Raw genomic sequence first — 26,181 nt, forward strand, 5'->3', positions numbered from 1 at the left:
GGATAAGACTTAATGGTTTCTTGACATTTCTGTTGAAAAAAAAAATCACATAATCTATTTTTAATTATATTAACTGATCAACTGTCAACTTCATTTGACTCCTAGATATATCTTAGGCCAGTATTATATAATTCTTGTGTAACATTCATTAACAACGTATCGCCGTTCTCCAGCATATTATTATAAATTATTTTAAAGTACAGTTGTTGGTATGCATGCCTCAATGTTATCCAATATTTTAAACATTCTAAGCCAAGTCATGATAAGTACGTAGTGCTGTTCATTCAACCGTGAATATCTGGCGATGTATACAGTTTTGCATATTTCAAAAATAGCATCATTGTAAGACAGACCCGGAAAACCACATAATGATATATCTGACGATGTTTCATTATTTTTATTCAAGTTCAGATTTTGAAACAGTTCAAAACTCTGATATACATAATTAGGGCATAAAAATGAAAATATAGGCATTTTCACAAGCAGATCCACAGACACAGGCGGGGCTGTCTACAATGTTAACTCTAAATAAATCATAGTTTCTCGAGTTCAACGCCGTCCCAATAGCAAAGGGCTGTATGACATCATTCATATTCGAAAGGGAAGTGAATTTAATTCTAAACAACTCTTCGAAGTAGTGTACAGATTATTTTTAATTGATAAGATTGTTGGGGTTTTTTCTTGTTTTTATTTTTGTTTTTGTTTTTTGTTTTTGTTTTTTTCAAAAATGATCAAACAAAAACATAACTTCAAAGTATTGGTATCTTTTTCCGATAGTGTATTCAAGGAAAATAGCTGAAAAGGAATATGCAATTCTTTAAATTAATTTCAGAAAAACGCAATTTGCTGCGAACAAAACTCACAGTCTTATTTAAATCGTTTCAGGTTATCCTTCTAAACAAATTATTTTTGGACATGTATGTCTATATTATTTTCACGTACACAATAATCTCGCGCATCGTTATGCTTTGTGATAACATTTTTGTTGGCATTATCTATTGCGGTTTATTTGAATAATTAACCAAGTAATTAAGGTCTGTAATTACATAATAATAATCGTTTAAAAGTTGCGATATTATAATAGAAGTCTTAATTTATGCCATTATGCATGTCTAATCAACGATATGTTCATTACGTAGACGTATACTTATATCTCAATGCCCCCTGCACTATATCATCTGTCATGCTAAATGTCAATTTTAATTTGTTGTGTATTTTCTGTTTACTTGTTTACTTACAGATCGGCTGATGACTTGCCTTCAAGATACTAATTCATGCCTTAAAACAATTATCAGTTTTTCAACACGTGCTTATTTATATTATATACTGAATTTGAAAAAAAGTATAGAAAATTAGTAAAGGGGATATTTACACGCGTGATTTTATATATATTATATATTGTTTACGCGTCTATGTAAGTATAACAATGCTTTGTTTCTCTGTGAAACTTGAACTTGAAACTGTGATTGATTTATAGCATGGCTTTATATAAATGGTCCCCGACGTCTCGCTGACGTTCATTTTGAGTAGTGATCAACCCTTGTCGACATTTCCACAGGTAAACCAGCCAGGTAAGTGTCTTTATCTGTATATTTCTATAAACTATTGAATATTTGTCATCGAGGACCTTATTCGCCTACTATAGTGCCATCGCTAAAACAGTTAGTCAATGAAAGTATGGTAAAATACTTTTTAGGAATTGAATCTAGTTCCATTTCCTAGAAAGTATTTTAGCGATAGTCTGGCTAAACACTCTTATAAAAATCTGTCGAGATTCATAAATTTCTTGATTAGAGAAATTGAAGATGATTATGTTGATGAGCGTAAATCAAAATTCGTTGCTTTGATTGCAATAAAATCATGAGCTAGGGTTCCACGTTTCGTGCCCATGGGAAACAAAATAGCAAAATGTAGCATTTTAAATCATTTTGTTAAAGGGGCATTCCTTCGTTCGGACATCAGTAACATGCACAATTTCTATTGATGAAATCTATGTCCGAACGATGATTATATGAGTACTTTTGTCTACATGTAATTAAATTAATGTCGAATTGTACAAGAAAAAGACGTATCGTATACAAATACCGTATGTCTTTGCGGTAATTAGTGATATTTCGGGTCGAATTAAGAATTTTCAGGACTTAATACTCGAAGAACTTTGGTTTATCATGAGAGTAAAACTGCCGAATTAATGTAAAGATTATAACTTTACTACTTGGAAAAAATACATATTTTCCAGTAAGTTTAATTTTGACGACCTAAACTTTATTCAAACGAAGGAATGGCCCTTTAAAGAGAAAAACATATGTAGTAATATTGAAGATTTCAAGATTTTATGGTTCACTCAGACAAATGTGTATAACAGGTGATCACATTATCATATTCAGCAAACTTCACATATGACGGAGCAAAATTATCATTCCTCATGAAGTATTCAAATCTAATCTCTACATTTAGAATTTGCTGATTTTTTTCTACAAACCTATTAACATTATACAGAGCACGAACATAACACAAATAAGACTTTGGATATATTTATTACTGTCGAATTCGACATACTGATTCATATTTATAAATAATATATAAATAAATTTTGATAATCGTCGCCAATACCCGCAGAGCGCAAGGGAGTAATCCTTTCAGGGCGAACGAGACCAGACCATCGTCCCGTTTTAATGGATAAATGCCTAATTAATATACGAACTTTTTTTTTCTTTTTCATTTGATTTGAGAAACTAATCTTCATTTTAGCAAACATATGACACATCTTTACCCATTCATTTGAAACCCATGTTTCCATTTTCATGTATATTGTGTACATTAACTTTTCAGAAGATATTAAGTACATTTTTTTTTGTAATACCAAAATTTAACATAGTCATTCTACATTTTATTCGAACACTTTACGGATATAATTCATCGAAGGCCATAAAAGTCGGCGTACTACAACTCAAATCTGAAATAGGTTTACAAAATTGCAATTGAATTCTTTCATTACTTATATTTTTAAATACAGAAGCATTGGTTATACTAGAGAATAAAAAAATCTTTAATTGTAAGTCGATTAGTCAGGAAATGTTCATCATCTTTTTTATAAACAGCAAACAAAGTTTCCTCGATTGTCCTGCTAGTTTGCTTGTTGTTTTCATAACAAAAGTTAGCTATAACTCAGGTATGTAAAATATCCCAATACTTCTTGTTAAAACATTATTCTTTCCACTTTCAAACTCTCCGTTTTACCATTTTTACAGATAAATGTCACTCGTTTAACTAAATACGAAATAAATAGACATTTTTTTTTTTTTTTTTTAAATCCGACAAAGTCCTTCGGGAAGCATTCTTCAAACCCACTCATACTCTCGTTTGTTTCAGAAATGGAAACGGCAATGTTAAAAGTTTTTCTGCTGTTAGTTTTAATCAACGTAACGATGGGAGGATGGAGGCCTTATCCCCGGACCGAAAGTAAGTTTACCCTTACAACGTCTTGTAGAATCAAACATCGCTTCAGGACTGTCCTTTTTATGGCGATCTATATTTTAACCTGATTTTTGTAACAAAGCTCAAAGTAGGTTTTAATGATTGAAATAATGCATACGCTGACATGGCTGTTTATTTATGACCTGCGGAAACAGTATTTTATATTTTTTAAGCACTAACGTCTAAATACATATCGAGGAAAATGTCCACCATTTTCTTGAAAATTCTCATACCGGCTGGACATCATCACTTTTGATACTGAAATGTTGCTATATATATATATATATATATAATATGGGGCAAAGAAGTAATTCAAACAGTGTAAACAATAAGGTTTGTTAAATTTTCGAGGCAATCCGCCCCTTTATCAAAACACAAAAAATCACAAATACAATCACATAATATATATATATATATATATACAGTTTTATCGGTTGGACGGCTGATAAATGAAGGCGGATGGAGTAAACCTGAATGTAAATGGAGTCCGTAACTAGACTGAATTCTGAAATGATTTCGTATATCTAAAGACATTATTTATAAGTGACGTGTATTGGATGTGTAGCTATAATGTGCCATGCATTAGTTTTTAATGAGTTTTAATTTAGCGTATTTAAAGATATATATTGTGTACATCGTTAATGAACCCTAATTTGTAGTATATTCTAATATAGCAACATTCATCTTACTCTTAGATCTCTAGATCTGTCTTTCTTCCTGCCATTCTTCTTTGCTTTTGTTTCTTTATAATCATTATAAGTATACTGTATCGCTATCACAATCTTTGTAATATGTATTTATGGAGAGGGCTTTTATAAGTTGTTAAAAACTTCTGCCCAATCCAATTGTGTCTAAACAATAAAATATGTTTAAATCTAAAGATAAAAACCATATTAGTTCATATTCTTAAAATTTGTTACTAAAAGCATTAAAGCCCCACCTGGCTTCGGAAACAATAAAATCGTGAAAAAATGAAAATTTCTGAAATTTGGTTATTTTCCCTAACTGCTAAAGTTATAAACTTTGACGTGATTACGACCCTGGTGTCGAATCCAAAGAGTTTGAAAAAAAAACCTTTTATTTTATAAATTATTTTATAAAAATCGGTCTGATCGCATAGAAATTAGATACCACATGCAACAGCTGATGGTGTTAATTTAGCTAATTGAAAAAAAAAAATCGAATTGAAAATAATGTGGTGATGTTTCAATAAATATGTATACACATGTACTGTATTTTAATGTGTTCCAGTTTGCACGGCACCCCCAGAGATTGGACCCTGTTATGCATATTTAGAACGGTTTTTCCATGTCAATGGATTGTGTCTCCCTTTTGTGTATGGCGGATGTGAAGGAAATGCCAACAACCACGAGACCTTCCAAGATTGTTTACAAGCATGCGTTTTCCCAAGACCGCCAAGGCCGTTTTATTAACATCACAATAAATGAATATTATTCTAAAGCCTTAAAGAACACTTAATACATTTACGAATTTATAATCAGCCCGTTCCGGTAAAAATTGAGCAAAATAAAAATGTGGAACACTGTACAATACAAAGTTTGTGTATATGATATGCAATTTTTATAATGAAATAAAGTTAGAAATTAATTTAACCCGTTTTATGTCTTCAATATACATTTGTAGCGTTTTGCTATTTACATGCAAAACGAGCAGGACGCCCTATCAAACCCTTGAACTTTTCTTTCCTAATGTCTGGGGGGGAGTATTTTAGGTAACTTCCTGCCAAGATAAAGTTATATAATGCTGTAATTGATTTTAAGTATAATTTGAAAAGTGTTTGAACAATGTGTCAATAAATATGTAAATAATTTTCCTCTCGACAACAACAAAAATACCGAAATGCCAATCGGGCTTTACTTCAGGTTATTCTACTATAAATCAGTTAATTCGCATCTCTAATAATTTTGCGAAAGGTCTTGCTTCTGGTAAAGAAATAAGAGTAATATTTTGTGATATAAGCAAGACTTTTGATTGGGTTTAACATTCGGGATAAGTTCATAAATTGTCCGAAATTGGTATATCAGGATCTGTTTTAAAATGGTTTGAAAATTATTTTTTGAGGAAACAGAGAGCCGTAATTAAAAACGTAAATTCTGATTGGGTTGATATTAAGGCTGGAGTTCTTCAGGGTTCTATTCTTGGCCCTCTGTTGTTTTTGATTTATAATAATGATATCGTGACAATGACAATGACAATGACAATTTGATCATTCTCGTAAACATTACAGTGTAGAGAATAAGAATACAGACAAATGGATAACATTGAAACATTGATAGACAGAGAATCTACCATCAAATTATTTGTATAACAGGAAACAGAGAATCATGTTTAACAAGAATTCCACGGAAGTGGATGTGTCGCCTGCACAGCAAGCTAGGATTTGAATGTTAAAAATCAAACTGAGATGCTTTGCAAATCAAAACAAGTTTCATGCAAAATTAAGTGTTTTTCATGCAGAAACCAGAAAGCACCATGAGGTTTTTACGTTGATTGACCCAAAGGGAACTAGACAGATTTTCTATTTATTTACAGTGACCGTGACTTTCGAACCTGAAAAGCAATCCCAAGCAAGCACTTCTGATAAATACAAATACAAAGATTGAGTTTAATTGGTCCAAAGGATTTCGAGTTATCAAATGGAAACCAAGTTTCTATTAAAAGCAACTGTGACCTTGACCTTTGACCTTTGAAAATCGAAACTTAAAGCAATCCCAAGCAAGCACTTCCTATAAGAAAGCAAAGCATCAAGTTTGAGTTTGATTGGCCCAATGGATCTCAAGTTATCACAAGCAAACCTATTTTCTATTTATAGTAGCAAGGACCTTTTTGACCTTTGAACCTGAAAATCAAAACTAAGCAAGCACTTTTGGTAAGGAAGCAGTGTATGAAGTTTGAGTTTGATTGGCCAAAGGGAACTCAAGTTATTGGACGGAAACCATTGTGCGAACGCTGCCGCCGCCGACATAGTCCTGGTAAAATCCAACAGATTTTCCATGCTAACGTCGCATGTACATTACATTTTGTATGACTATTATCTAATATTAATACCGTATCTAAATATACATCTACAGCAGCAAATCACACATTTACGTTCCTCTCCCTTTTTCGGACCCTAAATTTATACATAAATTCTTCGCAATACTTCTGATTTTATTATTCCTAAAGAAGGATTTGGTTTGCCTGGTTTTGGGAGTTCCCGGGGAAAAAACACCGATCTACGGTCAGTACTAGGCAACTGCACAACGTGGGTTTCGAACTTGCGACCCAGAGGTGGAGGGCTAACAATGATAAAGTGTCGGGACACCTTAACCAATCGGACATCACAGCCCCTAAAAGAAGAAGTAGCTTAGTTTTTCATATCGGGTCTGCAGATGTATTTTTCTCTTACTTGAAAATGTTTTTTTGAACGGATGAATTATCTCTCATAGAAATATTAAGATGTTGACCAGTCTCGTTCGGCGCTAGTGTGCGTTTTTGTATGTAAAATAATTATAAGTGCCAAAATTGAATAGACGATAAAATATTTAAAACATCGTGATTGGAAAAAGAAATGAAAGAAAAACAACTTAATCATTATCTCCTCTTTGTATAGAACCGAACATCATTATCTAGAGGTCTGTGGTGGTTATGAAAAACTATTCGAGATAAAAGAGTATATTTTATATATAATTTTTTCATTCGAAATTGAATTTCTCGTTCCAGTTAAAAAGGGAACTCGAATTATCAGAGTTTGAGATTACAAGGTTGTATTGTATTAGAAAATGTCTGTTTGCAACTTTGCTATTTGAATTCATGTAACCCTTTAAATAACATTTCAATTATATTACTTCCAAAGAAGTATATAGAATTCAGCAGGCAAGGAACGCATGACAACCTTTGTCAGGGGTTGTGACAAAATATGATATAGGTAAAAATATCACATCATTCCTCATTATATACTTAACTGGAGGTCAATAAATATTTTAAATTGTAATTAGGGCATATATTAACCTTGATCCGTTCAAAGGTTGTGATATTATAATTAGGTATATAAATGTTTATATCAAGAGTTAAAATATCTGTCAATTATGTACTTCAGTTCACGTGATGGCATATATATGGGAAGTTAAGTTGACGTTAATTTTTTCGGATTGAATAATTAGCGTTTTCACAAATCAAATGCACCACTGCTAAGTATAGTCATGTGTATATTTGACGAGTTAGGACACAGTCCTTGCATATCGTTTCATGTTAGACAAGAGATCCCAGAGGGATCTTGGCGCCCACCATTGAATGATCTTCATAGGTTCCATGTCAGATTGATCTTTTCTCTACTTTTCCCTTCATTTTACTAATCTGTGCAAATTGAGACATCCCTCCAGTACTTGAGATTTAACGATAATGGCTGTTTGTTTGCCAGGTTGTTTTCAGGACAGACTGGTCCAAAAATGCAATACAAGGGACCAAGGGGAACCTACTTATGAAATTTGAGAAAGATCCATTTAGTACTTTGAGAAATAGAGATAACAAACTTCAATTGTCAAAATCCAAGATGGCGGTCTGTCGGCCATATTGTTTTCCAATTGATCTCAAAATGCAATAAGCATAACGAGGCACCAAGGGGAACCTCCATATGAAATTTGAGAAAGATCCCTTCAGTACTTTCTCAGAAATAGCGATAACAAACTTCAATTGTCGAAATCCAAGATGGCTGCCTGTCGGCCATGTTATTTTCCGATTGGTCTCAAAATGCAATATGCATAACTAGGCACCAAGGGAAACTTACATATGAAATTTGAGAAAGATCCCTTAAATACTTTCTCAGAAATAGTGATAACAAACTTCAATTGTCAAAATCCAAGATGGCTGCCTGTCGGCCATGTTGTTTTCAGATTGGTCTCAAAACGCAATATGCATAACTAGGCACCAAGGGAAACTTACATATGAAATTTGAGAAAGATCCCTTAAAGATAACAAACTTCAATTGTCAAAATCCAAGATGGCTGCCTGTCGGCCATGTTGTTTTCCGATTGGTCTCAAAACGCAATATGCATAACTAGGCACCAAGGGGAACCTTCATATGAAATTTGAGAAAGATCCCTTCAGTACTTTCTTAGAAATAGCGATAACAAACTTCAATTGTCAAAATCCAAGATGGCTGCCTGTCGGCCATGTTGTTTTCCGATCGGTCTCAAAACGCAATATGCATAACAAGGCACCAAGGGAAACCTACATATGAAATTTGAGAAAGATCCTTTCAGTACTTTCTGAGAAATAGCGATAACAAAAATTGTTTACGGACGGAGGGACGGACGGACGGACGGACGGACCACGGACGCAAGGCGATTTGAATAGCCCACCATCTGATGATGGTGGGCTAAAAATGGGGTAGAAAATCTATAAAATAATGAATTGGAGGTTTCGGTGCTCCAAGACGGAATTATCTCCATTCTTTCGGTCTACCTGCACGACGAAAGGCTTGAAAAAATTATAAAGAATGTATGAGATTTGTTGTGTTCCGCCATGTAAAAAATTGGCTGTTTATGTTTGACCTCTTGTAACACACATGTGTGTGTCTGAGTGATCAATGAAATCTGAAATCTGAGAAACGTATGACTGGCGTCAATTGGCGTTAGAAAAAAAAACAGAGTTTCTGCTACTTACAATAGTGTAAAGTTATATACATATATATAACATAAAACATACCTTAAAATTGACAAAGGACAAACCTATGTCTGTGCATGACCATCAAAACATCTTTATCATCGAGCTTTCTGGCAAAATATTCCTCAGTAAAATAATCACGTATGAACTTATTAATGTAAATAGATTTATTTTAAATTGAAATTAAGACCTGTATCAAAATAACAATGACCGATTAAACGTTAAGGTGTTATAAATGTGATCTTTCGCATTATGTCTGATTAACTAGACATATTTACAGTATATCTCGTGACCCAGGCGCAATATTTCGTCCTCCGTCATACCCACGATGACGTCTGGGGTCAGGATTTTTGTCATCATCTTGCCGAGTTAGCTAATATAAAAGTGTTACGTGTATAATGTAATACCGCATTCTTTAGATCGTAATATTTGAAATAGTACACCTGTCTCTAGACGACACAACAATGTAGTACGGCATATTTTCTTAAGGGATCATCTATATAGCAGAATAGTGTTGAATTTCAAACACGAATAAATACCTTAAGATTTGCACAAAAAATGTCATGTAATATACCAAAATGTTTGTTTGGACATGTAGCTTCTTACAATCACCAATAATATGCTATAGATGCTACCAGTTTCTTCTGTAGAGTAACTTTGTGGTAAGATTTGGCATGGAATAATTCTAAGTCACGCAAATGATCAAACCTGAAAAATAGCCATGCTGTTATGTTCACAAGTGTCTATAGCACAGGGTAGGAGCATTTGTTTGACCGGATTTTACTGTATGTACGTATAAATACTTATTTTGTTTTGACCTTGAAATGCAAATGGCAGCTGAGAATAATATTACACAAATATGGCTTAAAGGAGGCATTTCAGTTAATAACAAAACTCCTATATCATACTTTTAAGACAACTCATCATAGTAACATGAACATTTGAATGTCAATTTGTTAAAATGGTGAGTTTGCAGCCTTTTTCAGAAATAGGCATATTTTACCCCAAACTCAACGGTTGAACATTTTTTCATAAAGCAGTCTTCTTGCCACTTCAAGAATACTTTATATTGTCTAATAAGAGCATTTTTGATGTTTTAAATACCTCCTTATATGCCATATTTGTGTGATATCATTCACGACCGCCATTTGCAATTCAAGATCAAAATAAAAACAGCGTTTTTACATATAATAACGTCAAAGCTGGTCAAACCAATGCTCCTATTTTGTGCTTTAGATACTTGTGAGCAAAACGACATGGCAAGTTTGTGTAATAGATGGGATACAAATGAGTTAATTATGTCCCCCTGAAACATGCATTTTTCTTACGTTTTGTTGAAATTTACAAACAGCTCAACAAATTACATGTCAACAGCAAGACCCAGGGTTTGCCATGATACATACTTAAAAGTCCATCATGTTACTTCTGTGACATTGCACCATAATAGGGATCTATAGGCCTGTAAAATATTAATGTTTTGACTGGATTTGCTGTTTAGATGCCCCTTAAGGGGTTTTGTTTAAACATATTTATTTGCCAAACAGAGACAGGGGGGATGCGCACAAGTTGTGATATTTTCATCTCACTCTTAGATCTCTAGATCGGTCTTTCTTCCTGTCATTATTCTTTTCTTTCTTTATAATCATTATAAGTATACTGTGTCGCTATCACAATCTTTGTAATATGTTTGTGGAGAGGGCTTTTATAAGTTGTTAAAAAATCCAATTGTGTCTTAACAATAAAATACGTTTTAATCAAATCCAATACGTATACATCAAATTCTCAAAATGACAAAACTGTGTGTCTAGTCTAGCAACGAAATGAAAATATTTGTTCAGTATTGAACAATATGACCTTTTGGATAAGACTTAATGGTTTCTTGACATTTCTGTTGAAAAAAAATCACATAATCTATTTTTAATTATATTAACTGATCAACTGTCAACTTCATTTGACTCCTAGATATATCTTAGGCCAATATTATATAATTCTTGTGTAACATTCATTAACCACGTATCGCCGTTCTCCAGCATATCATTATAAATTATTTTAAAGTACAGTTGTTGGTATGCATGCCTCAATGTTATCCAATATTTAAACATTCTAAGCCAAGTCATGATAAGTACGTAGTGCTGTTCATTCAACCGTGAATATCTGGTGATGTATACAGTTTTGCATGTTTCAAAAATAGCATCATTGTAAGACAGACCCGGAAAACCACATAATGATATATCTGACGATGTTTCATTATTTTTATTCAAGTTCAGATTTTGAAACAGTTCAAAACTCTGATATACATAATTAGGGCATAACAATGAAAATATAGGCATTTTCACAAGCAGATCCACAGACACAGGATTTGCTTCTCTGTGAAACTTGAACTTGAAACTGTGATTGATTTATAGCATGGCTTTATATAAATGGTCCCCGACGTCTCGCTGAAGTTTATTTTGAGAAGTGATCAACCCTTGTCGACATTTCCACAGGTAAAACAACCAGGTAAGTGTCTTTATCTGTATATTTCTATAAACTATTAAATCTTGGTCATCGAGGACCTTATTCGCCTACTATAGTGCCATCGCTAAAACAGTTAGTCAATGAAAGTATGGTAAAATACTTTTTAGGAATTGAATCTAGTTCCATTTCCTAGAAAGTATTTTAGCGATAGTCTGGCTAAACACTCTTATAAAAATCTGTCGAGATTCATAAATTTCTTGATTAGGAAAAAGAAGATGATTCTGTTGATGAGCGTAAAACAAAATTCGTTGCTTTGATTGCAATAAAATCATGAGCTAGGGTTCCACGTTTCGTGCCCATGGGAAACAAAATAGCAAAATGTAGCATTTTAAATCATTTTGTTAAAGGGGCATTCCTTCGTTCGGACATCAGTAACATGCACAATTTCTATTGATGAAATCTATGTCCGAACGATGATTATATGAGTACTTTTGCCTACATGTAATTGAATTAACGTCGAATTGTACAAGATAAAGACGGTAATTAGTGATACTTCGGGTCGAATTAAGAATTTTCAGGATTTAACACTCGAAGAACTTTGGTTTATCATGTGAGTAAAACTATCGAATTAATGTAAAGAATATAACTTGTACTACTTGGAAAAAATACATATTTTCCAGTAATTTTAATTTTGACGACCTAAAATTTATTCAAACGAAGGAATGCCTCGTTAACGAGAAAACATATTCAGTAATATTCAAGATTTCAAGATTTTATGGTTCACTCAGACACGCGTGTATGATAGGACATCACATTATCACATCAGCAAATTTTGCATATGACAGAACACAATAATAATTCCATATGAACTATTCAAATCTAATCTCTACTTTTAAAATTTTATAGATTTTTTTCTACAAACTTACTAACATTAGATAGACCTCGAACATTACACAAATTAGACTTTGGATTTACATTGTACAATATAACTGTCGAATTCGACAAACTGATTCATACTCACAAATAAATAATGATAATTGTCGCCATTACCCGCAGAACGTAAGAAAGTAATCCTTTCGGGGCGAACGAGACCAGCCCATCGCCCTGTTTTAATGGACAATGTAGACAATTTTACAGTGTATTGTATTCTATATCTTTCATTTAATTTGAGAAAATAATCTTAAAAATAAATCTAAAAAACTATTTGTTTCCTCTAGATGGCACAACGATATCCATCCATTTGAAACTTGTTTCATTTTCATAAAATTGGTAGATCTTCATTAATTTATCAGAAGATATCAAGTTATACCAAAACATAGTAATTCTACATTTCATTCCAATACTTTACGCATATAGTTCCTCGTAGAGTATAAAATTCGGCGTACTAAATCTCAAATCTAAATTTCGTTTAAAAATTGCAATTGATTTATATATATATATAATATTCTGAATACAGAAGTATAGGTTGTAAAAGAGAATAAGAAATGTTCCTCTTTTTTCTTCTTTTTTCTTCTTCTACATCTGCATCTGAAAGTGATAGCTATACCTTTTACGTATGTCAAAGATTCAAATATTTCTATAGTTAAAACGTTATTCATTCCTCTCCAAACTCTCCCTTTTAACGTATTGTTACAGACACGTGTCATTAATTTGACTAGATACAAGCACAGACAGGGAACATCCCCAATAAATTCCTTCGGGAAGCATACTTCAAATTCACTAATACTCTCGTTTGTTTCAGAAATGGAGACGGCAATGTTAAAAGTTTTTCTGCTGTTAGTTTTAATCAACGTAACGATGGGAGGATGGGGGCCTTATCCCCGGACCGAAAGTAAGTTTACCCTTACAACGTCTTGTAGAATCAAACATCGCTTCAGGACTGTCCTTTTTATGGCGAACTATTTTTTTACCTGGTTTTTGCTCAAAGAAGGTTTTAATGACTGAAGGATACATGGCTGTTTATTTCTGACCTGCGGAGACAGTATTTTATATTTTTTAAGCACTAAGGTCTAAATACATATCGAGGAAAATGTCCACTATTTTCTTGTAAATTCTCATACCGGCTGGACATCATCACTTTTGATACTGAAATGTTGCTATATATATATATATATAGTATATAGTATATAAGAAATTGAAATATGTCCTTGCGAAGGTGAATTTATAAAAAAAATAACAAAAAAACAGACTTTGCCGCAAGGCCTTTCTGCCCGCTCAGGCTTCTTCAGGCGGACTGAACTTTTGTTTATTTGTACGTTGCTTAGATATGTGTGACGTCATCAATTGTGATGACGTTAACAATAGCGTGACGTAATAAACAAGGTCGGAACAGATGGAATACTGTACATTCAATAAACTTATTCTGCATTTAAGTTTGGTTTTAGCATTTCGATAAACATTTTTTCTTTTAACTCTCTTGTAACTACATCGTCACTATTTAACTTGTAGATAGGTAAAACATAAAAATCATTCCCAGAACACTGGTGAATATATTTGCTTACCTTTAAAAATCTCAAGTCATCATCTTTAATTTGCTGCCTGTGTACATTCATACGCAATCTTAATTCGCACCCAGTTTGGCCAACATAAAATTCACCACATGACTTGCATATTATAGTGTAAATAACGTTTTTAGAATTACATGTAACATTAGATCGTATTTCTATTTTTGAGTCATTTATAAAAGTATAGTTTTTACACACAATAAGAATCTTACATGTACCACATCTGGGTTTCATACACTTTTGTACACCACTGTCGGCATGCGAGGTGTTCATATCAAATTTTGATCTACATAACAAACGTTTCAAATTCTTAGCTTGTCTTTTGCAATTGATAACTTTATTTTCAAAAATATGTTTCATTTTCACACTATTTTTCATGTAGGTTTCATAATGTGTTATAATAGGTAGCATATTACAATTATTAGGATTATACGTAGTTACAAATGGTATGATATTGGTATCCTTATTTTGAATCCTATCGGTGTGAACAGAAATTGGACCCTTTTCCTTAGCTTTCTGAATAGCATTCTGTATTACCTCAGTAGGATAATGTTTGTTCTTGAGGTACACTGTCAAGTCATTCAGTCGCTCATTTAACTTCTCCTTATCTCTAACAACTGTAATTAATTTGGATGCTAGACCATATGGAATATTCAGTTTGGTATGTTTAGCATGGTTGGAAAAAAAATCCAAATAATTATGTGAATCTGTAGCTTTACTATACAAATCGGTAACTATAGTATTATCAAAAAGTTCAACAAAAATGTCCAAAAATGGCATCCCAGTGTCACTGACTTCCATAGTATAATTTAAATCAGGATGTAAAGAATTTAGAATATCGAAAAATTCTGTAGGATCCTTATCAGACTCCCAAATTATAAAGCAATCGTCAAGAAATCTCAGGAAGTTTTCTTTTATATAATTAGCGAATCTGACTCCAAATTTGTTTTCAACTGAGAACAAGTGTGGCATATGTAGGGGCCATTTTTGTACCCATTGCCGTACCTTTACATTGTTGATAGATGTGACCATTGAAATGAAATGTATTCTTTTCTAAAACAATTTTCAATGCATTAATAACAAACTCTTTATCAAATCTTGAATATGTGTTTCCAGGACATTTATCCAACCAATAACTTACAGCTTCTACGCCTAAATCATGCGGTATATTAGTGTAAAGACTTACAACATCAAATGAAACTAGTTTACAATGATCACTCTTAACATGTTTTGGCAAATGAGATAAAAAAATCTATATCATCACGTATAAAACTCTTAACTTCTGTGCATAGAGGCTTTAAAATGATGTCCAAAAAATGACTCAAACGCTGAGTGACATGCTCAGGACCTCCTACAATAGGTCTAAATTTAAGATCATTTGGTGATTTTAAACAAATATACTCAGAGTTTTGCTCTTTAATTGCTGTAGAAATCATTTTACTTTTGTGTATTTTTGGAAGTCCATAAAAATAACTTGAACGGTAATCAAATTCTGTCAGATATTCAATTTCTTTATCCTTAAAATTTCCATTGTGACTATTTATCAGAGAAGAAATACATTTCCTAGTCTCTCCATCTATTTCAGATGAAATTTCATGATAAAAAACCCTCGTCAGACAGCATTTCTGTAATCTTATCACAATAATATTGAGCATCCATTACAACAACCATGCCACCTTTATCGGCCTCCTTTATAACAATGGATCTATCTCCACTAAGATCTTCTAATGCCTTTCGTTGTTTGTATGATAAGTTTTTCTTTGCGTTATTATGATAATGGGTATGCTTTAATAGCAGAGATTGAGTCTTCCAAATATTTATCATTACATTTTGGTGGATTCCATTTTGATACATTTCTAACAAGAGGAGGATCGCTGTCATTTTCTTTGCCGTCAAACTTCTCCATTAATCTCAACTTACGACAAAATTTATGAAGATCACTTTTCAACTCTTTCATATCTGCTTTAGGCGTTGGACAAAATGTTAGGCCCTTCTTTAAAAGTTCTATTTCATCGATAGATAAATGTTTAGATGATAGATTTATTACTTTTGGAAATACGTTAGATTTAGAATTGTCACTTACAGTTTGTTTGGTGTTTTTTTCTTTTCGATGCCTCCTCCGTCGTCTTTTGAAGAGCGATGTTCCAAAAAAGACCTCTTGCCAATGTATGTAGTGCCGTTGCGTGTAATTGGAAGTGATTTCTGACTGTTACTCGTTTTTGTACTTGATCTCAAGATTCTGTCAGATTGTGCTGGTAGGCTACGAGAAGTGTTGGTCCTTTTGGTCGATTTCCATCCCTCTTGTCTGCTTGAAATACTCCGATGAAGTTTTGGGGGTGTTGTAATTGCTTCTGCATATGTTGATACTTGGAACCGTTTGCTGCACTCTGACCTTGAAGAAGGCGTATCTATGTGACCAGTTGATACTCTTTTCCTTTCTGGTGTTTGCAGAGAAATGTCGGTGCCGTACCTGTCACTATATTCTTTATACCATTTTTCTTTCCCGGCCCATATCTTCTCAGACTTCCTTTCTTCAAAACAACAGTCTCTGATCCACAGGTCTGTTAATATGTCTTTCACTTGTTCATTCCTGGTTTTTCTTTCTATTTCTTCCTCAATTTGGGTATCGATAGATGAATATTTTTCTTGAAATCGACGCGATTTGTTTTTCATTATCCTTATTTCCGATTCAAATTGTGCCAGTGCTGTTTCCTTTCGAATTGCTCGGTCCTCTTCAGTTTCACCCGATATATGCCTGGGACGGAATTTGCGAGGTAGTACCGGGTTTTCCATCCCTAGCCAACCTTCATAAATTGCAATTGTACTCACAATTTTAAGATGATTCCAGAAAGCTTGTTTTCTTTGGTTAAGTAGATTCTTCCATGTTCTAGATAATGACTTCTTCACATACTTGGCTTGAATTTGTATGGATTCATCATCTTCTTGGAAGTCGTCATAATCATCCCCAGGAGAATTGCATTCTTCGATGGCGGATTCCTGTATAGGTCCTGATAATGTTTGCAGAATTTCGTATATGTCATCAATAGTGGAATGTACCAGTGACAGCTTTTTAGCTATCTCACTAATTTTTCCCTCCATCCTAGCCAAAGTCTTCTCAATCGCAAGTAAATTATAGTATATAAGAAATTGAAATCTGTCCTTGCAAAGGTGAATTTATAAAAAAAAATAACAAAAAACAGACTTTGCCGCATATATATATATATATATAAGTAAAATAAAAAAAAAACCTCTCCGTTAGCGCTTTCGTCGCGTCATGGCGACTCTTCAGAATAATAACTATATATATATATATATATACAGTTTTATCGGTTGGACGGCTGATAAATGAAGGCGGATGGAGTAAACCTTAATGTAAATGGAGTCCGTAACTAGACTGAATTCTGAAATGATTTCTTATATCTAAAGACATTATTTATAAGTGACGTGTATTGGATGTGTAGCTATAATGCGCCATGCATTAGTTTTTAATGAGTTTTAATTTAGCGTATTTAAAGATATATATTGTGTACATCGTTTATGAACCCTAATTTGTAGTATATTCTAATATAGCAACATTCATCTTACTCTTAGATCTCTAGATCTGTCTTTCTTCCTGCCATTCTTCTTTGCTTTTGTTTCTTTATAATCATTATAAGTATATACTGTATCGCTATCACAATCTTTGTAATATGTATTTATGGAGAGAGCTTTTGTAAGTTGTTAAAAACTTGTACCCAATCCAATTGTGTCTAAACAATGAAATATGTTCAAATCTAAAGATAAAAACCATATTAGTTCATATTCTTAAAATTTGTTACTAAAAGCATTAAAGCCCCACCTGGCTTCGGAAACAATAAAATCGTGAAAAAATGAAAATTTCTGAAATTTGGTTATTTTCCCTAACTGCTAAAGTTATAAACTTTGACGTAATTACGACCCTGGTGTCGAATCCAAAGAGTTTGAAAAAAAAAACTTTTATTTTATAAATTATTTTATAAAAATCGGTCTGGTCGCATAGAAATTAGATACCTTGTGCAACAGCTGATGATGTTAATTAAGCTAATCGGAAAAAAAATCGAATTGAAAATAATGTGGTGATGCTTCAATAAATATGTATATGCATGTACTGTATTTTAATGTGTTCCAGTTTGCACGGCGCCCCCAGAGACTGGACCCTGTATTGCATATTTTAGACGTTTTTTCCATGTCAATGGATTTTGTCTTCCTTTTGTGTACGGCGGATGTGAAGGAAATGCCAACAACCACGAGACCTTCCAAGATTGTTTACAAGCATGCGTTTTACTAAGACCATCAAGGCCGTTTTATTAACATCACAATAAATGAATATTATTCTAAAGCCTTAAAGAACACTTAACACATTTACGAATTTATAATCAGCCCGTTTCGGTAACAATTGAGCAAAATAAAAATGTGGAACACTGTACAATACAAAGTTTGTGTAAATGATATGCAATTTTTATAATGAAATAAAGTTAGAAATTAATTTAACCCGTTTTATGTCTTCAATATACATTTGTAGCGTTTTGCTATTTACATGCAAAACGAGCAGGACGCCCTATCAAACCCTTGAACTTTTCTTTCCTAATGTCTGGGGGGGGGGGGGGGGGGGGGGGGAGGGGGGGGGTATTTTAGGTAAGTTCCTGCCAAGATAAAGTTATATAATGCTGTAAGTGATCTTTAGTATAATTTGAAAAGTATTTGAACAATGTGTCAATAAGTGTGTAAATAATTTTCCTCTCGACAACAAAAAAATACCGAAATGCCAATCGGGCTTTACTTCGGGTTATTCTACTATAAATCAGTTAATTCGCATCTCTAATTATTTTGCGAAAGGTCTTGCTTCTGGTAAAGAAATAAGAGTAATATTTTGTGATATAAGCAAGACTTTTGATTGGGTTTAACATTCGGGATAAGTTCATAAATTGTCCGAAATTGGTATATATCAGGATCTGTTTTAAAAGGTTTGAAAATTATTATTTTGAGGAAACAGAGGCTCGTTATTAAAAACGTAAATTCTGATTGGGTTGATATTTGGCTGGAGTTCTTCAGGGTTCTATTCTTGGCCATCTGTTGTTATTGATTTATATTAATGATATCGTGACAATGACAATGACAATTTGTTCATTCTCGTAAACAGTACAGTGTAGAGAATAAGAATACAGACAAATGGATAACATTGAAACATTGATAGACATAGAATCTACCATCAAATTATTTGTATAACAGGAAACAGAGAATCGTAATTAACAAGAATTCCATGGATGTGTCGCCTAGGATTTGAATGTTAAAAATCAAACTGATATGCTTTGCAAATCAAAACAAGTTTCATGCAACATTTAAGTGTTTTTCATGCAGAAACCAGAAAGCACCATATGAGGTTTTAGGTTGATTGACCCAAAGGGAACTAGACAGATTTTCTATTTATTTACAGTGACCGTGACTTTCAAACCTGAAAAGCAATCCCAAGCAAGCACTTTTGATAAGAAAGTACTATACAAAGTTTGAGTTTAATTGGTCCAAAGGATTTCGAGTTATCAAATGGAAACCAAGTGTCTATTAATAGCAACTGTGACCTTGACCTTTGAAAATCGAAACTTAAAGCAATCCCAAGCAAGCACTTCCTATTAGAAAGCAAAGCATCATGTTTGAGTTTGATTGGCCGAATGGATCTCAAGTTATCGCAAACAAACCTATTTTCTATTTATAGTAGCAAGGACCTTTGACCTTTGAACCTGAAAAGCAATCCTAAGCAAGCACTTTTGGTAAGGAAACACCGTGTGAAGTTTGAGTTTGATTGACTGAAGGGAACTTGAGTTATTGCATGGAAACCAATTTTCTATTAATAATAACAGTGACCTTGACCTTTGACCTTGGAAACTGAAAAGCTATCCCATGCAAGCACTTCTGGTAAGGAAGCACTGCATGAAGTTTGAGTTTGATTGGCCAAAGGGAACTCAAGTTATTGGACGGAAACCATTGTGCGGACGCCGCCGCCGACATAGTAATACCTACATATGTCACCTTTGCAAGGCGACACAAAAACGTAAAATCTTATTGGGTTGATATTAAGGCTGGAGTTCCACAGGGTTCTATTCCTGGTCCCCTCTGTTGTTTTTTATTTATGTTAATGATATCGTGATAGACATAAAATCTAAAATCAAAATACAACACTTTTAGTCATAGTCGATTGTCCAAATAGTGCAGCCACAATTATGAATAGTGATTTTGATAAAATAAACTAGTCGAAGCAATGGTAAGTAGATTTTAATCCGAAAAGAGAGAAAATACTGATCTGAATCATCCTGTTCTACAAATGAATTTAGTTCACTGAATGATCATTTCTTTAAAAAAAACTTAATTCCCTCCCCTCTGTGTACATGTGGTCTAAATGAGGATACTCCTCAATTTCTCTGAACATGTAATATTTTTTCCTATCTACGACAAATGTTTATTAGTGCCTGGAGATGCTTCTCTTTCCGTCGATGATAACACGAGGATATTCCTTGCTATGCAAAATTTCCTGGTAATATCCAACAGATTTTCAATGCTAACGTCATGTACATTATATTTTGTATGTCTATTATTTCATATTAATACCTTATCTAAATATACATCTACAGCCAGATGGAAGCAGCAAATCCCACATTTACGTTCCGCTCCCTTTTTCGGACCCTAAACTGATACATTAATTCTTAGTAATACTTCTGGTTTTATCATTCCTAAAGAAGGATTTGGTTTGCCTGGTTTTGGGGGTGGAGGAAAGCCGGAGTTCCCGGAGAAAAACCACCGACCTACAGTCAGTATTAGGCAATCGCACAACGTGGGCCCCTGAAAGAAGGAACAGCTTAGTTTTTCAAAATATGGTCTACAGATGTTTTTTTTCGTGTACTTGAAAATATGAACTTATGAATTACATGTGTCTCTCATAGAAATGTTAAGATGTTGGCCAGTCTCGTTTGGTGCTATAGTGTGCGTTTTTCAATGTAAAATAATTAAAAGTACAGAAAATTGAATAGACGAAAAAATATTTAAAACATCGTGATTGGAAAAAGAAACTAGAACTGTCGCCAGGATGGCTGACTAATACCCCCGCAATCTGCACGAGTCAATGATGAATTGGAACGGTTGGAACTGGAAATAGAGGCCAACTAAGATAACCCAGTAATAAAGTCACCAGTTGCCATAGCAACCATAATTTTGAGAAAAAGAAAGTGGCATGCACATCTTCACATGTTGCTCAATATTTGTGTAAAGTTTCATTGAAATCAGCCCTTCAGTTTATGCGAACTTAAGTTATGGTTCTTATCGGAAAACCTGTTTATAGTGACCAGTTGCCAAAGCAAACATGATTTTGAGAAAAAAGAAAGTGGCATGCACATCTACACATGATCATTAATACTTGTTTGAAGTTTCATTGGAATCAGCCCATCGGTTTAGGAGGAGTTGTCCGGACAAACTTAAAGTTATGCTTCTATCGGAAAACCTGTTTATAGTGACCAGTTGCCATAGTAACCATAATTTTGAGGAAAAGAAAGTGGCATGCACATCTACACATGATCATTAATATTTGTGTGAAGTTTCATTGGAATCAGCCTATCGGTTTAGGAGGAGTTGTCCTGACAATATGTAAAATGTGTCTACAGACAGACGGACGGACGGACAACCTGATTCCAGTATACCCCCCTAACTTCGTTGCGGGGGTATAATGAAAGAAAAACAACAACTTAATCATTATGTCCTCTTTATATAGAATCGAACATCATTATCTAGAGGTCTGTGGTGGTTATGAAAAAATATTCGAGATAAAAGAGTATACAGTGTATTTGATATATAATTTTTTCTATCGAAATTGAATTTCTCGTTCTGGTTAAAAAGGGTCCTCAAATTATCAGAATTAAAGATTACAAGGTTTTATTTTATTAAAAGAATGTCTATGTGCAACTTTGCTATTTGACTTCATGTAACCCTTTAAATAACATTTCAATTATATTACTTCCAAAGAAGTATTTAGAATTCAGCAGGCAAGGTACGCATGACAACATTTGTCAGGGATTGTGACAAAATATGATATAGGTAAAAATATCACATCATTCCTCATTATATACTTAACTGGAGGTCAATAATATTTCAAATTGTAATTAAGGCATATATTAACCTTGATCCGTTCAAAGGTTGTGATATTATAATTAGATATATAAATGTTTATATCAAGAGTTAAATTATCTGTCAATTATGTACTTCAGGTCACGTGCTGGCATATATATGGGAAGTTAAGTTGACGTTAATTTTTTCGGATTGAATAATTAGCGTTTTCACAAATCAAATGTACCACTGCTAAGTATAGTCATGCGTATATTTGACGAGTTAGGACACTGTCCTTGAATCGTTTCATGTTAGGAAATTCAAAAATGTATCAACTTTCTTATCCCCTGTTCTTGATCTCTAAAAGTCTTTTCTCTATCGGTGTGTGAGGGTGTGTGCGTTTGTCTGTGAGGGAGGGTGAGGGGTATATATATATCGGCCCAGTTTGATGTTATAATGGACGACATCCAGTTTGATGAAAATCTTTTGTTTTAATCAACTTTGGCAGCAATGGCAGGAACATTAGGATATCCACTCACCAGCAAGCCACTGAAATTTTCAACTAAATTGAGAAATACATTTATTTACTAAACATTTCACCCAGAATTAAAAACGAAAAGTATGTATCAGTTTTTTCTTTGTTTATTTCAATCATAATGTACTTTGATTAGAAATATATAAAAAAAAAATCAAATTTCCATAGGTACACGTCATGAAACATTTGGTATAGGTAGATACATGTATAATGCTATCAACAAATTATTTTTGATTCAATATTTACAAATATGGCTTTCCGTATCGATCCAGTCTTTAAATATACTTCTTTTGAAATTGTTAATGAAATATCTAATCATATGTCTCATGAACGTTCACCTAATTCACAACTATCAGAATAGTTTATGATAATCTCCAAAAAAATAATTTCAATTAAATATGAAAATATTTACCTTTTATACAGTAAGTTACATTAGGTACGAGATTCCCTAGCTTAATCTGGATTGGAAATGAAGCACATGTAGGACACTTTTTATCTGTTTAATAGTAAGATTCATACTTTTTTTTCAAAATCTGAAGAGGCCCAATAGACCTGTATCGTTCTCATAGGAGTTCACAATCCTCAGATAATCAAGTTTTAATATATCTGACCCCTGACCTTGAAAGGTCAAGCTCATAGAAATATGAACTCAATATTATGGTACCTACTGGCCAAATATCAGGATGATAACCTTACACTAATGAAGGTCATCTACAATTTAGGAAGCAGATTTTAGAAATCTTATATTATGTTTTTATAAATTACGTTTTAAGCATATTTAATCACTGCACAGGCTTCAGCATCTGATTAGCATTTGCAGAAAAAAATATCTATTAGCCCCTTTTTTTACATTAGGGCTAATTACTTTTCTATAAATAATCACCAGAACCAGACCCCTGTGTTCACCGTGACCTTGCAAGTACTGTTAACTTAAATATATTTAAAGTTAAATCTTATTTTTAGCATTTTTTAGCACTAGAAGCACTCGACTGATTCTGATTGTGCTGATTGCAGTTTATCTACATTGGTTTCTATAGCAATCATTGGTGTGCTAATTTATCATTCCACTAATCGGTTTTAATTTGGTTTTGGGCTAAAATCTGAGTGTTTCAAATATCAAAAGTAAGTTTACAATAGGTCAAGGTCATTTATATGAGTGAAGTTTATATCAGTTCATCCCAGGGTCATACATGCTTCATACAGATTTTTTTTTACCAAAATTCAAAAACTTTCCAGCACTTTTTCTCAATTTTTATTTATTGTTTTGCAAACTTGTAGGAAATTGGGACAATGTTTGTCTTTAACAGTACAAAAATAACTAAATTGTGTTAGTAGATCTCGAAAGACTACTTTCAATAAATAACCAAAAACCGAAATCAAGATATTGTCTAAAATTATAATATTGCTGATGATAAAAGTCTTTTTATGATTTTCTTATCATAAATTACTCAATTATAAGGAATCTAAAAGGATATGTCCAATGACTAAGTATGAATTCTGATACTTTTCTAGCACTCTTGAGCAAATTTCAGCAGTTTTTATCATCTGTACGAACCATGTCATACTGGTCAAATAAAAGGGCCAAACAAAGTTCCAGAAAAAAAAAAAAAAAATGAAAGAACAGTCTAGGGATGTATGCATGAAAAACAAATGATGGGCCTCATCAGAAGCTGGTATGGCCTGAATTAACAATTCAATTAAATTAATTTATTCCTTTGGCTTTTCGGTCAATCAGATTTTACAATATAAATGTGAGGTACATGTACTGGTCCTGCAGTAATCCGTATAAAAAGTGGCTGTACATTTATACACTGGGACTAAATTTTATCTAGGAGAATAATAATGACTTCAGCTTACATTCAAGTTAATATATCTTTACACCATACTTAACACACAACAGTAAATCTGATCTACAAATGTTGAAAACTTGAATGAAATTCATTTGAAAACACAATAACATAACGATTGTCTTAAAAAACAAAAATTTGGGGAATATATAAAGGGGAAAAATGATAAATTGCTGCTTTATAATTTAAGACACAAATTGCTTAATTTTTGTTTTCCTTTACAAACATTGATAAGTGAAAATATATTTCTTTTCTGATATGACATTGATATAAAATAACCTTGCAGGAGGTTTACAAAGGCTATTGTATCCTACTGAATGATCTATTTAAAGAGGCAAAAATAAATAAGACTCTGAAATCTAAATTAAAGTCCTCGAAATTTCTCCCCAGTTATGATACAGATCAAATTTAATATGACAAATATTTCTTGAGAATGTAAGAAACTTAAAATAAATATTTAAATTTGTTCATGCACTTTTAAAAATAATACTTTGTTATACGGACATGCACATAAAAAAATGAGAAAAAAAAATGAAACTCTTCTTTGTTTGAGATAAAAAAATGAGTGCTGACATACTAAGTTAAAAACATTATGTCCCAGTATCATGTCAGGACAGATCCTGTAATGATATTTCTATGGAATGATTTTTCTCAGATTTTAAATCTGACAACAAATATTAACATTCACTCTGAACCATGCATCATTTCAAAATATATACGAAGTCACTTATATCAAAAGTTTGACAATACGAAACATTATTATCTATCTTATTGACACCACAAATACCAGTATGAATTATATTATCTATTTCATTCAGACCCACAGGCTGACAATGAAATTTTAAGTAATTTTCAGAACTTGTAAGCCAGAGAAGTTTGAAAAATATTTTGATGCATATATAATAGTTTTACTGTATATTTCAAATTTTCAATTAATTTGTATTACTTTGATTTTCAATAGAATTTATTGAAATTTCATGATTTGTAGAGAATTATTTGCTCCTAAAGGATTTCAAGAGATATGGCACATTATTATTATCATTTTTTTTTTAAATTAGCAATATCATAAATAGGTAAAAATAAATAACAAAACAATGTTTATGGTACATGTAAACAAGCCACAGGAAAAGTAGTTTAAAATAATTATCGAGTGAAAGAGCTTACAATTGTCTACCAGGGTATGGAATCTCAAGAAAATCTATTGAAAAAGAAAGTAATGAAAGCCCATTGAAAATTTGTCAAAATGCATGAAATATACATCGTAAAAATTATGTGTCCCGATACTTTTTATACGTTTCTGTACAATACCCATGATTTCAACACTATGAATGTGGCTGGTGAATTAGCAGACTATCTATGGTATGTGTCTACCAAATACAGGTAACAGTTGGCAGGCAGAATGGTAAGTTTGATGTTAATGGAAAAAGGTATAATTTGTTAAGATATGACTGATAAGCATTGGTGTTGTTTAATGTTTCTGAGAGATAACTACATACATATGAAAATAAATGCGAAATCAATAAATATTAAACTGCAATGAAATGACAGTAAAACATCTATAATTTTTTATAATTTTACTTTTTTTTTTATTATT

The 26,181-nt window shown here is 32.8% G+C and overlaps 2 protein-coding genes across 2 annotated transcripts; both read left to right on the forward strand.

Moving 5' to 3' along the window:
* Positions 1-1,042: 1,042 nt before the first annotated feature.
* On the forward strand, positions 1,043-5,009 carry LOC117322829 (PI-stichotoxin-Hcr2e-like). The gene is made up of 3 exons (XM_033877772.1): positions 1,043-1,571; positions 3,373-3,462; positions 4,729-5,009. Exons 1-3 carry the CDS (start codon positions 1,493-1,495, stop codon positions 4,908-4,910), a joined length of 351 nt encoding a protein of 116 aa, XP_033733663.1. The 5' UTR covers positions 1,043-1,492; the 3' UTR covers positions 4,911-5,009.
* A 6,459-nt stretch (positions 5,010-11,468) lies between these two features.
* On the forward strand, positions 11,469-18,611 carry LOC117322830 (tauPI-stichotoxin-Hcr2b-like). The gene is made up of 3 exons (XM_033877773.1): positions 11,469-11,640; positions 13,340-13,429; positions 18,250-18,611. The coding sequence occupies exons 1-3, from the start codon at positions 11,562-11,564 to the stop codon at positions 18,429-18,431; spliced, it is 351 nt and encodes a 116-aa protein (XP_033733664.1). The 5' UTR covers positions 11,469-11,561; the 3' UTR covers positions 18,432-18,611.
* The last annotated feature ends 7,570 nt before the right edge of the window (positions 18,612-26,181 follow it).

The sequence above is a fragment of the Pecten maximus genome, chromosome 3, assembly GCF_902652985.1.
Source record: "Pecten maximus chromosome 3, xPecMax1.1, whole genome shotgun sequence".
Lineage (NCBI taxonomy): Eukaryota > Metazoa > Mollusca > Bivalvia > Pectinida > Pectinidae > Pecten > Pecten maximus.